Source organism: Nannospalax galili, unplaced genomic scaffold (genome assembly GCF_000622305.1).
Source record: "Nannospalax galili isolate Female #2095 unplaced genomic scaffold, S.galili_v1.0 scaffold3027, whole genome shotgun sequence".
In the NCBI taxonomy this organism is placed as follows: Eukaryota; Metazoa; Chordata; class Mammalia; order Rodentia; family Spalacidae; genus Nannospalax; species Nannospalax galili.
In genome coordinates this window covers 227,922-239,868 of record NW_008355721.1, presented here as the reverse complement: position 1 = coordinate 239,868, position 11,947 = coordinate 227,922, and the positions used below count along the sequence as shown (strand labels likewise).

Here is an 11,947-nt window from a genome sequence, read left to right as displayed (position 1 = left end):
GGGTTGGGGCTGGGGGGTGTCAGGACCCGGGTCACTCACCGTCGTGTTGGACACAAAAGTTGAGCTCTGCAAGACGGAAGCACAGGGCTAGGTGACGTTTGCCCGAGATAGACCTTCCCACCCTCACCTCCCCTCCATCCACTCAGCTACAAGCACTCTGCCCACTGAGCTGCAAGTACTCTACCCACTGACCTACAAGCACTCTGCCCACTGAGCTACAGGCCCTCTGGCCACTGAGCTACAGGCACTCTGGCCACTGAGCTACAGGCACTCTGGCCACTGAGCTACAGGCACTCTGGCCACTGAGCTACAGGCACTCTGGCCACTGAGCTACAGGCACTCTGGCCACTGAGCTACAGGCACTCTGGCCACTGAGCTACAGGCACTCTGGCCACTGAGCTACAGGCACTCTGGCCACTGAGCTACAGGCACTCTGGCCACTGAGCTACAGGCACTCTGGCCACTGAGCTACAGGCACTCTGGCCACTGAGCTACAGGCACTCTGGCCACTGAGCTACAGGCACTCTGGCCACTGAGCTACAGGCACTCTGGCCACTGAGCTACAAGCACTCTGGCCACTGACCTACAAGCACTCTGGCCACTGACCTACAAGCACTCCAGCCACTGAGCTACAAGTACTATGCACAGTAGCTACAAGCACTCTACACTGAGCTACAAGCAGTGTGGCCTCTGAGCTACAGGCACTCTGGCCACTGAGCTACAAGCACTCTACACTGAGCTACAAGCACTCTGCTGAGTTACAAGCACTGTACCCAGTAGCTACAAGCACTCTACACTGAGCTACAAGCAGTGTGGCCACTGAGCTACAAGCACTCTGGCCACTGAGCTACAAGTACTATGCCCAGTAGCTACAAGCACTCAACACTGAGCTACAAGCACTCTACACTGAGCTACAAGCAGTGTGGCCACTGAGCTACAAGCACTCTGGCCACTGAGCTACAAGTACTATGCCCAGTAGCTACAAGCACTCAACACTGAGCTACAAGCACTCTACACTGAGCTACAAGCAGTGTGGCCACTGAGCTACAAGCACTCTGGCCACTGAGCTACAAGTACTATGCCCAGTAGCTACAAGCACTCAACACTGAGCTACAAGCACTCTACACTGAGCTACAAGCAGTGTGGCCACTGAGCTACAAGCACTCTGGCCACTGAGCTACAAGTACTATGCCCAGTAGCTACAAGCACTCAACACTGAGCTACAAGCACTCTACACTGAGCTACAAGCAGTGTGGCCACTGAGCTACAAGCACTCTGGCCACTGAGCTACAAGTACTATGCCCAGTAGCTACAAGCACTCAACACTGAGCTACAAGCACTCTACACTGAGCTACAAGCAGTGTGGCCACTGAGCTACAAGCACTCTGGCCACTGAGCTACAAGTACTATGCCCAGTAGCTACAAGCACTCAACACTGAGCTACAAGCACTCTACACTGAGCTACAAGCAGTGTGGCCACTGAGCTACAAGCACTCTGGCCACTGAGCTACAAGTACTATGCCCAGTAGCTACAAGCACTCAACACTGAGCTACAAGCACTCTACACTGAGCTACAAGCAGTGTGGCCACTGAGCTACAAGCACTCTGGCCACTGAGCTACAAGTACTATGCCCAGTAGCTACAAGCACTCAACACTGAGCTACAAGCACTCTACACTGAGCTACAAGCAGTGTGGCCACTGAGCTACAAGCACTCTGGCCACTGAGCTACAAGTACTATGCCCAGTAGCTACAAGCACTCAACACTGAGCTACAAGCACTCTACACTGAGCTACAAGCAGTGTGGCCACTGAGCTACAAGCACTCTGGCCACTGAGCTACAAGTACTATGCCCAGTAGCTACAAGCACTCAACACTGAGCTACAAGCACTCTACACTGAGCTACAAGCAGTGTGGCCACTGAGCTACAAGCACTCTGGCCACTGAGCTACAAGTACTATGCCCAGTAGCTACAAGCACTCAACACTGAGCTACAAGCACTCTACACTGAGCTACAAGCAGTGTGGCCACTGAGCTACAAGCACTCTGGCCACTGAGCTACAAGTACTATGCCCAGTAGCTACAAGCACTCAACACTGAGCTACAAGCACTCTACACTGAGCTACAAGCAGTGTGGCCACTGAGCTACAAGCACTCTGGCCACTGAGCTACAAGTACTATGCCCAGTAGCTACAAGCACTCAACACTGAGCTACAAGCACTCTACACTGAGCTACAAGCAGTGTGGCCACTGAGCTACAAGCACTCTGGCCACTGAGCTACAAGTACTATGCCCAGTAGCTACAAGCACTCAACACTGAGCTACAAGCACTCTACACTGAGCTACAAGCAGTGTGGCCACTGAGCTACAAGCACTCTGGCCACTGAGCTACAAGTACTATGCCCAGTAGCTACAAGCACTCAACACTGAGCTACAAGCACTCTACACTGAGCTACAAGCAGTGTGGCCACTGAGCTACAAGCACTCTGGCCACTGAGCTACAAGTACTATGCCCAGTAGCTACAAGCACTCAACACTGAGCTACAAGCACTCTACACTGAGCTACAAGCAGTGTGGCCACTGAGCTACAAGCACTCTGGCCACTGAGCTACAAGTACTATGCCCAGTAGCTACAAGCACTCAACACTGAGCTACAAGCACTCTACACTGAGCTACAAGCAGTGTGGCCACTGAGCTACAAGCACTCTGGCCACTGAGCTACAAGTACTATGCCCAGTAGCTACAAGCACTCAACACTGAGCTACAAGCACTCTACACTGAGCTACAAGCAGTGTGGCCACTGAGCTACAAGCACTCTGGCCACTGAGCTACAAGTACTATGCCCAGTAGCTACAAGCACTCAACACTGAGCTACAAGCACTCTACACTGAGCTACAAGCAGTGTGGCCACTGAGCTACAAGCACTCTGGCCACTGAGCTACAAGTACTATGCCCAGTAGCTACAAGCACTCAACACTGAGCTACAAGCACTCTACACTGAGCTACAAGCAGTGTGGCCTCTGAGCTACAGGCACTCTGGCCACTGAACTATAAGCACTCTGGCCACTGAACTCTAAGCACTCCAGCCACTGAGCTACAAGCACTCCAGCCACTGAGCTACAAGCACTCTGGCCACTGAGCTACAAGCACTCTACTCACTGAGCTACAGGCACTCTGGCCACTGAGCTACAAGCACTCTGGCCACTGAACTATAAGCACTCTGGCCACTGAGCTACAAGCACTCTGGGCACTGAGCTACAGGCACTCTGGCCACTGAGCTATAAGCACTCTACCCACTGAGCTACAAGTACTGTGCCAGTAGCAACAAGCACTCAACACTGAGCCTCAAACACTCTATCTACTGAGTTACAATCTCTGTACATTGAGCTACAAGCAGTCCACCTACTGAGCTACAAGCACTCTGTCCTCCGAGCTGCAAGCACTCTGCCCGGTGAGCTACAAGTACTGTGCCAGTAGCTACAAGCACTCTACCCATTGAACTACAAGCACCCTACCCACCGAGCTACAAGCACTACATCCACAGCCGGGGGTCCCTGCATGAGGCCGTCGAGTCCCATCTCTGTGGACAGGAGCCGTGTGCACGGGCGACTGCAGCTGTCAATCACCTGGATTCCCCACGTCAATCACCCCCCCACACCCTCCTGTCCCAAAGAGGGACTGAGCTCTGGAATAACAACCGAGGCTCCGGCCACACGGACTCCAGGGTAGCGCAGCCCTGAACTGTCAATCACTTGGGCGTAGTTCAGCACCCAGCAGAGCTTAGACACAGCAGCAACCTTGCAAAGGACTCGGTTCCCAGCACCCACGTGGGGAGCAGGGTGTCCTGAAACTCCACCCTGTGAGCCACCTGCTCCTCTCCGTGTCTCCATGGAGCCTCCTTAATCCCCAGGGAAGGTGCTGGACTCGGTAGCTGATTCCAGGTGGACGGAGACACGGCCCAGACTCGACACCCACAAACCACAGCCTGGGGCTAAACCCCCAACGCAGTACTGAGAACTCAGTCCTACAGTGCCGCCCACTTTCAGGAGGGTGTTCCTGCTTCATTAACCTAATCCAGACCAAAGGGAGACTTGTCTCAAGTACTGAGCTCAGCACCCGCTGACAACTGAGTTCCTTTAGGAAACTAAAAGAATGACCACAGTCTGTGGACAACTTCAGGATGAGAAACCCTCATGACCAACAGCAAGGTGCTGAATGCGGAGTCTGGGCCAGAGGAGCCTCACGGCCTGGCTTCCAAGATCCACCTGGGCGGAGGGCAGGTTTGTGGGAACTAGGGATTTGGTTCAGTGAGCAGAGTGCTTATAACAGTGGACAGAGTGCTTGAAGCTCAGTGGGTAGAGTACCTGTAACTCAGTGCACACAGTGCTTATAGCTCAGTGAATAGAGTGCTTGTGGCTCAATGTGCACAGTGCTTGTAGCTCAGTGGGTAGAGTGCTTGCTTGTGTCTGGACATAGTAATGGAGCTTCTGACCTCACCTCGTGTGAGGAGGGTGCTGGGGCCACAGTACCCCGGCCGGGGTCGGGTTCCGGGCTCTTCCCGCTCGATCCCCGGCCGCAAGGGATCACGGGAGTTGCTGCCGCCCACAGGAAGGAGAAGGCTGACAGGAAAGCCGCCTTGCGGTGCAGTGTCCGTAAATTGACGTCATGTGCCCCAGGACAACTTAACACACAGCACCGTGGGGACCCCGACCCAGCTACAGCGTGGAGAAAGATCATGTACCAAGCGCAATGGGATCCACGAGACGCAGAGTGTTTACTGCTAAGTCTGCGCTTCCCGCACCCCAGCCCCACGTTGGCGTCACTTCCGGGCTAGCATGACGTCATAGACGCCCCCGGTCTTCTCCCACTTGAATCGTGGGAAGCCGGCGGAGGCCGTGAGCGCGCGGTACTGGGTCACAGTCCTCTCCTGGCCCTCCGTCTGCACCAGCATGTTCAGGGACAAGAGCAGGGTACTGACAGGGCCCCGCCCGTCCTCGTCCAGGACGCTCTCGATCACCAGGACGCCCCCGCCTGGGGACAGAAATGAGCATGAACACCGAGTCCAGCACCCCACGTTGGCGCAACTTAGACTCCTGGAGTTGGTGCACACCTCCCTGTTTCACTGCTTGTAGCTAAGTAGTGGATTTTTCCCATATGTTTGAGTGCTTGTAGCTAAGTCGTGGATATTTTCCCTATGTGCTTGAGAATGCTTGTAACTACATCATGGATTCTATCCCCTTTCTGTTTGAGTGCTTGTAGCTAAGTCATGGGTTTTTCCGTCTTTGAGTGGTGGTAGCTAAGTCGAGCATTTTTCTTGTGTGTTCGGGTGCTTGTAGCTAAGTCGTGCATTTTTCCCGTGTTTGAGTGCTTGTAGCTAAGTCGTTCATGTTCCCCATATGTGTGTGAGTGCTCGTGGCTAGGTGGTCCCCGCCGCCCACCTGGGGCGCAGGCCTGGTGGATCCTCGCGAGGAGCCTCGCACAGTCCCCGTCCGACCAGTCGTGTAAGATCCGGGCCAGTATGTAGAGCTCGGCCTCCGGGAGGTCGTCCTGGAAGAAGTCCCCTGTGCCCCCAGGACACCTGTGAGTACTGTGCGCACAGTCCACGCCACCGGTGCGGGGGCCAGCACCAACTGCGCACCAGCACCAACAAGAGCCTGAAGCGCTCTTGAGGGGTACTCGGTTCCCAGCACCCACAGCGCAGACGCACCTGCGTCCACCGGTGCGGGGGCCAGCACCAACTGCGCACCAGCACCAACAAGAGCCTGGAGGGGTACTCGGTTCCCAGCACCCACAGCGCAGACGCACCTGCGCAGAACTCGATGCGCCCTTCCCGGTGGAACCGGAAGTGGGTCTTGGCAGCGCTGACGACTTCCGGGACGTCGAACACGGTCACCCGACTTCCGGGGTACAGAGCCGCACAGTCCTTGGCCAGAGCGCCAGAGCCGCCTGGGAGCAGACACCGAGGGACACGCTGGGAAGGGGGCGGATGGGGGGGCGGAAGTGGGGGGTACTCTGCACAGCCTTCAAGCACCCCTGGGGTGTGCGGGTAGGTCGTGAGCGTGCAGACGGCCTTGAGCATCATGGGAGCACGTGGGGCAGCAGAGTTGTGACGTCGTGGCAGACAGGAAGTAGAGAAGAGCCTGGGGTTCGAGTCCCTTCCACTGTGACGTCACTTCCTTTGTCGTCATCGGCCACTGATGACTTGTGTGCACCCCAGGTTGGCCCAAACCACCAGGACCCCTTGACAGACGCTCTGGAGACCGAACTCTAAGGCCGGAGACTCTAACGGGGTGCTGTGCACAGTACACAGACGCTAAGAAGCGCGGCTTGGAGGGGAGCGACCGTCACTGGAAACTGTGACATCATCAGCGCACCCCTCCGGAGATTACCGCGCGAGGCGATGGAGACTCGTACCCCAGTCTCCTCTGCTGGTCCACCATGACGTCAGCAGCCCCTGTGCTCCCATGATGCTCTGCTGTCACCACAGGTCCAAAGCCACAGAGACCACAGGCTAGCCCTCCTGAAAACCCTGACCGGCACTCAATGTTCTTCTGTGACCTGACAATAGTGCTGAGACTAGGTGGACGGTGGTGCTGAGAACTAGGTGGACAGCGGTGCTGGGATCTAGGCGGACAGCGGTGCTGGGAACTAGGTGGACAGCGGTCACGGGTGGGGGCTCACCGCCGACGTCACAGATGACGCGGAAGGGCGACAGGTCGAAGGCGGCCATGACGCGCCGGCCGCACACGCGCCACATGTCCTGGAGGCCCCGCATGAACCGCAGCCGCTCGGCCTCGGACCTGGCGTGGGACACCACACTGAGCACCCCCGCCAACCCCACGCGGTGCTTGACTCGGTACTCCCGAGGGAGGGGCGACGTCCCCGCGGTGCACAGCCTCCCTCCCAGAGACTTCGGGATGAGGTCAGGCCACCCCCACACTCACCTGTAGATGGCGGCGAAGGGCTCGTGGGAGGGAACACCTAGCGCCTCAGGGTACTGGTTCCGGCCTTGCCTGGGGAAAAGTGCCCCTGTCATGTACCGGCTCATCATGTCTGTCGTCTATGGATTTATCCCGTCTGTGTCGTCATCCATCTGTGTAGCATCGCGTGTCCGCTGTGATCCAGCTATCTTGTATCGACCATCATGCCTGTCCCGTCATGTCTCATCTATTTACCCTGACTGTCCTGCAGGATCCATCTATCGTCTGTCCATTAATTATGTCTGCCGCGTCACCGGCTGTCATCCGGCATTCAGCGTGCGTGTCCTGTCGTGTATCACGTCTAGTATCCACGCATGACTACCTCCCCGGCCTGTCCTCCATCATGCGTCTGTCATCCATGTATTCCTTCTGTCTGTCCTCTGTCCGCCATCGTCTATCCGCGATCTGTGTCCCTACGTCTGTCACCAATCCCCGCGTTATCTGTCTGTCGTCTGTCAATCTGTTTCTCAGCCACGTCTGTCCTCCCGGGTCTCCCGATCCTCGTGTTCACCATCTCTGAAGACATCGGCTGTCAGTCATCGATCTGCCCATAACGTCCGTCCTCTATCGGTCCTTATATTCGTGATCTGTGTGTCGAAATATCGTCATCGATCTACTCATCATCTATCGATTGATCACGCCTGTCCTCCATCATTGTCATCAATCTGCTCATCATCTTTATCACGTCTGTGTCTATCAGTCCTTGTATTGATGATCTGTCAATACGTCATGTATCATTACTCTACTCATCATCTATCAATGGATCATGTCTGTCCTCTACGAATCCTTGTATTGATGATCTGTGACATCATCTGCCCGTCATCAATGCACTTATCCGTCTGCTGTCATCTGTCGTCACCTATCGTCGAGATCTCCTATCTGTCATCTGTCTGTCTGTCACGATGATCGGTCAGTGGATGATCTAGCGTCAATCTCCTTACCGATCGATTGATCATGTCTGCCCTCCATCCAGCAATCCTCGGTCTGTCGTCAATCTACTTATCGACTGAGCATGTCTGTGCGCTTCCCTTGTGTTGCGATCTGTCAACGTGCCGGGTCATCGATCTGACCCATCACGTCACTCGCTGTGTCTATCGGGTCCGGGTACCCGTCATGCACCTGTGCATGGATGAGCTCCTCCGCGCTCCGCGGGTCCCGCCTGTCCCGTCCCTTCCTATCACCGACCCGCCCGTGAACACAGATCGATCAAGTCCATCCCTGTGCGGTCCATGACCTGCCTGCGCGGGCATCGACCTGTGTGTCACCTGTTCCCCAGTCCGGCCGGGTCCCTCCGTCCCTCCGTCCTCCTGCTGGGTGCTTACTTCTGGCCCTCGGTCCTTCCGCTGGGTGCTTGTCTCTATCACTCAGTCCTCCTCCGGGGTGCTGGTCTCTGTCCTCCCCGCCCCCGCCCCCGGCGCGGTGCATGCTGGGAGCTGCGTCACTCACCTCACCGCCCGGGCCAGGCTGCCCCAGCAGCGATACGGGGTTCCCGCTAGGTAGAGCAGCAGGTGGTGCTGAGACTGAGTACCCCCGCTGGCCAGGAAGGTGCTGGACAGCTCCGAGTTCGAGTACCGAGCTCAAGACAAGAAAGTGGAAAGCTGGCGCCGCAGGGCCGGCCCGGAGGACCAGCGGCGTCATACCCTGCACCCCAAGGCGACTCTGCACAGCACCCAGGCAGCGCGGAGCGGGGCCCGTGTGCGGCGCATCCTGCGGGCTGCGAGCCGGACCTCGGGACCTGTGCACACGGCGCCACACAGTGCAGCACTCCCACGGCCGAAGCGCTCACGGCATCCTGCCTCAGCGCGTCACGTCCCCGCCCCGCCTGGGGGACGAAGTGACCCGCAGCGTAGTCGAGGCCCGGCCCGAGTGACATCAGGGCCTGGCCAGCGCCCCCCTTAGGCTGACGTCACCCCTCCCCCTAGACCGACGCCCCTCACCTCGCCCGCCCCGCACGTCCACGTGCAGCAGCCCCAGGCCCACACAGGTGTCCAACAGCAGCTCAGTGCCCCGGGTGCTGGTGCTCAGTCGCTCGGCCACGGCGTCTGCGTCCAGGGGCCCCAAAGCATCCAGGGCATCAAACACTCGCAGCTCGCAGGCCGCGAACACAACCTGTGGAGAAGACTCGGCGCTCAGCACCTGGCAGCACCGAGCACCAGTACTCGGCTCATTCCAACCTGACGCTTTCTCCCATGGTGCTCTGCGGCACCCGGGGATCCTCTGGTGCTAGGTTACCTGGGCGGGAAGGTGCCTGACGCTCGGTTTATCTGGGGGGTGCTGTGCACAGTGAATGTGTTCTCCGTTTTTCGGATCCCTGGAAGCTGCACTTTGAGGAGGGTATGCAGCAGAATTACCCAGCATGCACTGGGCCGGGCGCCAGCGCAGCACCAGCGACCCGGCAGCAAGGGAGAGGGCGCCGCTCGGTGCTCAGTGCTCAGTCTCAGTCTCAGCACGAGACCTACTGAGCACTCCACCAACCAAGCTACAAGCACCCTACCTACTAAGGTGAAAGCACTCCACCCACTGACCCACAAGCGCTCTACCTACTGAGCTACAAGCACTCCACCCACTGAGCTACAAGCCCTCCACCCAGAGCCTGAAGTGGTGGCACACGCCTTTAAACCCAGCACTCGGGAGGCGGAGGCAGGCGGATAGCTGTGAGTTCAAGGCCAGCCTGGTCTACGTGGTGAGTTCCGGGACAGCTCGGGCTACGGGGAGACCCCGTCCCAAAAAGACAAAAAAGTAAAAAAAAAAAACCCACAAGCACTTGACCCACTGAGCTGCAAGCAGTCTGCTTAGCTACAAGCACTCCACCTACCAAGTTACAAGTACTCAAGCCACTGAGGTCCAAGCACTCTACCTACCTAGCTACAAGCACAACACCCACTGAGCTACAAACCTAGCTACAAGCACTCCACTCACTGAGCCCCAAGTACTGCACTCACTGAGCCCCAAGTACTGCACCCACTGAGCTCTAAGCATTCTACACATTGAGCTACACCCACTCTATTCACCTAAGTACAAGGACTCTACGTACTAAACTACAAGCACTCCACCCACTGACCTACAAGCATTCTACCGAGTCAAAGCACTCCATCCACTGAGCTACAAGCACCCTACCTACTGAGCTATAAGCACCCTACGAACTGAGCTAAAAACACTACCAATTAAGCTCCAAGCACTCTACCCACTGAGCCTCTTCCCCAGGCTGTGGCATAGCCTTCCTCTCTGTGCCAGATCCATGACTGTGCTCAGCACCCGAGTGTATGCCCCCATCCGCCCCATACCTGGGAGACCATGAAGCCGTGTGCACACTCCATCAGCCTGCGGTAGGCCGCATCCTCACAAGAACTCATCCCTGCAGACTTCGGGAGGCACCGAGCTGACAGCACCCGAGCTCAGCACAGTGGTCTGAGCTGCCGAGCAGCGGCCGCTTTAAGCCGGATCATTCCAGAAAAGGCCGCGTCACTGCGCTCGGTGCTGACGTCAGCGTCCCACCTGGATGTCGTCTATAAGCTGGATGGATTTGTATTGAAGGACTGTGTACAGCACCGGGTGGCCCTGGACGCCAGGTGCTTGATGACACTCTGAGGCCAGCTTCTCCCCCCTGACGTCATCAGCCTACGAGGCTGTCTCAGATTTCCCGGATTTAAAGGAAGTTAAGACAACTGAGCGGATTTAGCGGAAGTTAAGGCGACTGAGCTTCCCCCGGGACCAGTACTGGCCCGAGTCACCCAGAGTCACGGGAGAGAAAGGACGTGGACACCCGGCTCCCGGGGGGCAGGGGCAATCGCAGCATGAGAGCTGCCACGTCAAGGGGACTGTGACGTCACCGAGTGCAAGTCGCGGGTGGATTCAGAGCCGGCAGGCCGAGGAGCTAGTGGGGGCTTGTCCTGGGACAGGACACTAGGGCTGCCGGCTGTCTTCTCCCCTTGTTCTTGACCATGCAATATTCTTCCTAAGCTCCCATGTGACAGGCTCGTCCCCCATGAATGAGAGCCCAGGGTAGAGGTGGGGCCAGTGGGAGGGGCTGCGTCATCACTGCCTCACGGACGGGGATGACATCATTCGGACCCTGTACATTCGTGGTCTAGGAGGACCCCGCAGACCCACAGTGCTGACCCCGCGGACCCCGCAGCGCTGACCCCGTAGACCCACAGCGCTGACGCCGTGGACCCCGCAGCGCTGACCCCGTGGACCCCGCAGCGCTGACCCCGTAGACCCACAGCGCTGACCCCGTGGACCCCGCAGACCCACATCGCTGACCCCGTGGACCCCGCAGCGCTGACCCCGTAGACCCACATCGCTGACCCCGTGGACCCCGCAGCGCCTACCCCGTGGACCCACAGAGTACTGACCCCGCAGTGCCTACCCCGTGGACCCCAGCGTGTGGCGTGTGGCCACCACGCAGCCGTCCCACAACAGGGCCCCAGAGGACAACACGGCGCCAGTCCGGTCACTGGAAAAGGACTTTATTTTATCATAAAACTGCGACGCGCTGGCCAAGGGGTGGCGGAGCCTCAGGTTGGATTTCGAGAAGCGCAACGACTGGAAAATCAACTTCTGGCCTCGAGGTCCGAGCAAAATAATTTACCAAAACGGCTTCAAGGAGAGACGAGACGCGGCCGAGCCAGGCCTCCGGGCGTCCGGGGACTGCAGGGCTCGGAGGTGGGTCCGTCTTCTTCCCGCCGCGCAAAGGCCCGGCTCGGCTCGGGATCGGGGCGCTTCTCGGTCCTCCGGGCGGACGCCTGGAAAATCAACTTCTGGCCTCGAGGTCCGAGCAAAATAATTTACCAAAACGGCTTCAAGGAGAGACGAGACGCGGCCGAGCCAGGCCTCCGGGCGTCCGGGGACTGCAGGGCTCGGAGGTGGGTCCGTCTTCTTCCCGCCGCGCAAAGGCCCGGCTCGGCTCGGGATCGGGGCGCTTCTCGGTCCTCCGGGCGGACGCGGCTCGGAGCTCGGCGGGCGGGT

General features: G+C 57.9%; 2 protein-coding genes across 4 annotated transcripts in view; both read right to left on the bottom strand.

Moving 5' to 3' along the window:
• Positions 1-4,749: 4,749 nt before the first annotated feature.
• On the bottom strand, positions 4,750-11,718 carry Asmt (acetylserotonin O-methyltransferase). Of its 3 annotated transcripts, XM_029556119.1 has the most exons (8): positions 10,264-11,718; positions 8,917-9,088; positions 8,426-8,555; positions 6,944-7,012; positions 6,681-6,799; positions 5,805-5,945; positions 5,438-5,560; positions 4,750-5,030 (listed from the first exon to the last, which is right to left on the bottom strand). In XM_029556119.1, exons 1-8 carry the CDS (start codon positions 10,330-10,332, stop codon positions 4,819-4,821), a joined length of 1,035 nt encoding a protein of 344 aa, XP_029411979.1. In that variant the 5' UTR covers positions 10,333-11,718; the 3' UTR covers positions 4,750-4,818. The 3 variants fall into 3 exon arrangements, with proteins under 3 accessions (XP_029411979.1, XP_029411978.1, XP_029411977.1); XM_029556118.1 differs by lacking the exons at positions 8,426-8,555; positions 8,917-9,088; positions 10,264-11,718 and adding an exon at positions 8,302-8,411 and having other exon boundaries at positions 4,899-5,706; positions 6,558-6,799; positions 6,944-7,092; XM_029556117.1 differs by lacking the exons at positions 8,426-8,555; positions 8,917-9,088; positions 10,264-11,718 and having other exon boundaries at positions 4,899-5,706; positions 6,558-6,799; positions 6,944-7,841.
• The window catches only part of Akap17a (A-kinase anchoring protein 17A), a 20,891-nt gene continuing 19,958 nt past the window's right edge, over positions 11,015-11,947 (bottom strand). Inside the window, exon 6 of the mRNA XM_029556107.1 lies at positions 11,015-11,306. Coding sequence (XP_029411967.1) covers positions 11,015-11,306 — 292 coding nt within the window. The remainder of the gene's footprint in view (positions 11,307-11,947) is intronic.

What these genes read in the sequence shown, in the direction of transcription:
- Asmt (XM_029556119.1), bottom strand. Translation starts at nt 10,332, where the DNA reads ATGAGTTCTTGTGAGGATGCGGCCTACCGCAGGCTGATGGAGTGTGCA. An exon ending in CCCTTCGCCGCCATCTACAG is followed by an intron (nt 6,800 to 6,943) that starts GTGAGTGTGGGG and finishes GTCCCACGCCAG; the next exon opens with GTCCGAGGCCGAGCGGCTGC. An exon ending in CCACCAGGCCTGCGCCCCAG is followed by an intron (nt 5,031 to 5,437) that starts GTGGGCGGCGGG and finishes TTCTGTCCCCAG; the next exon opens with GCGGGGGCGTCCTGGTGATC.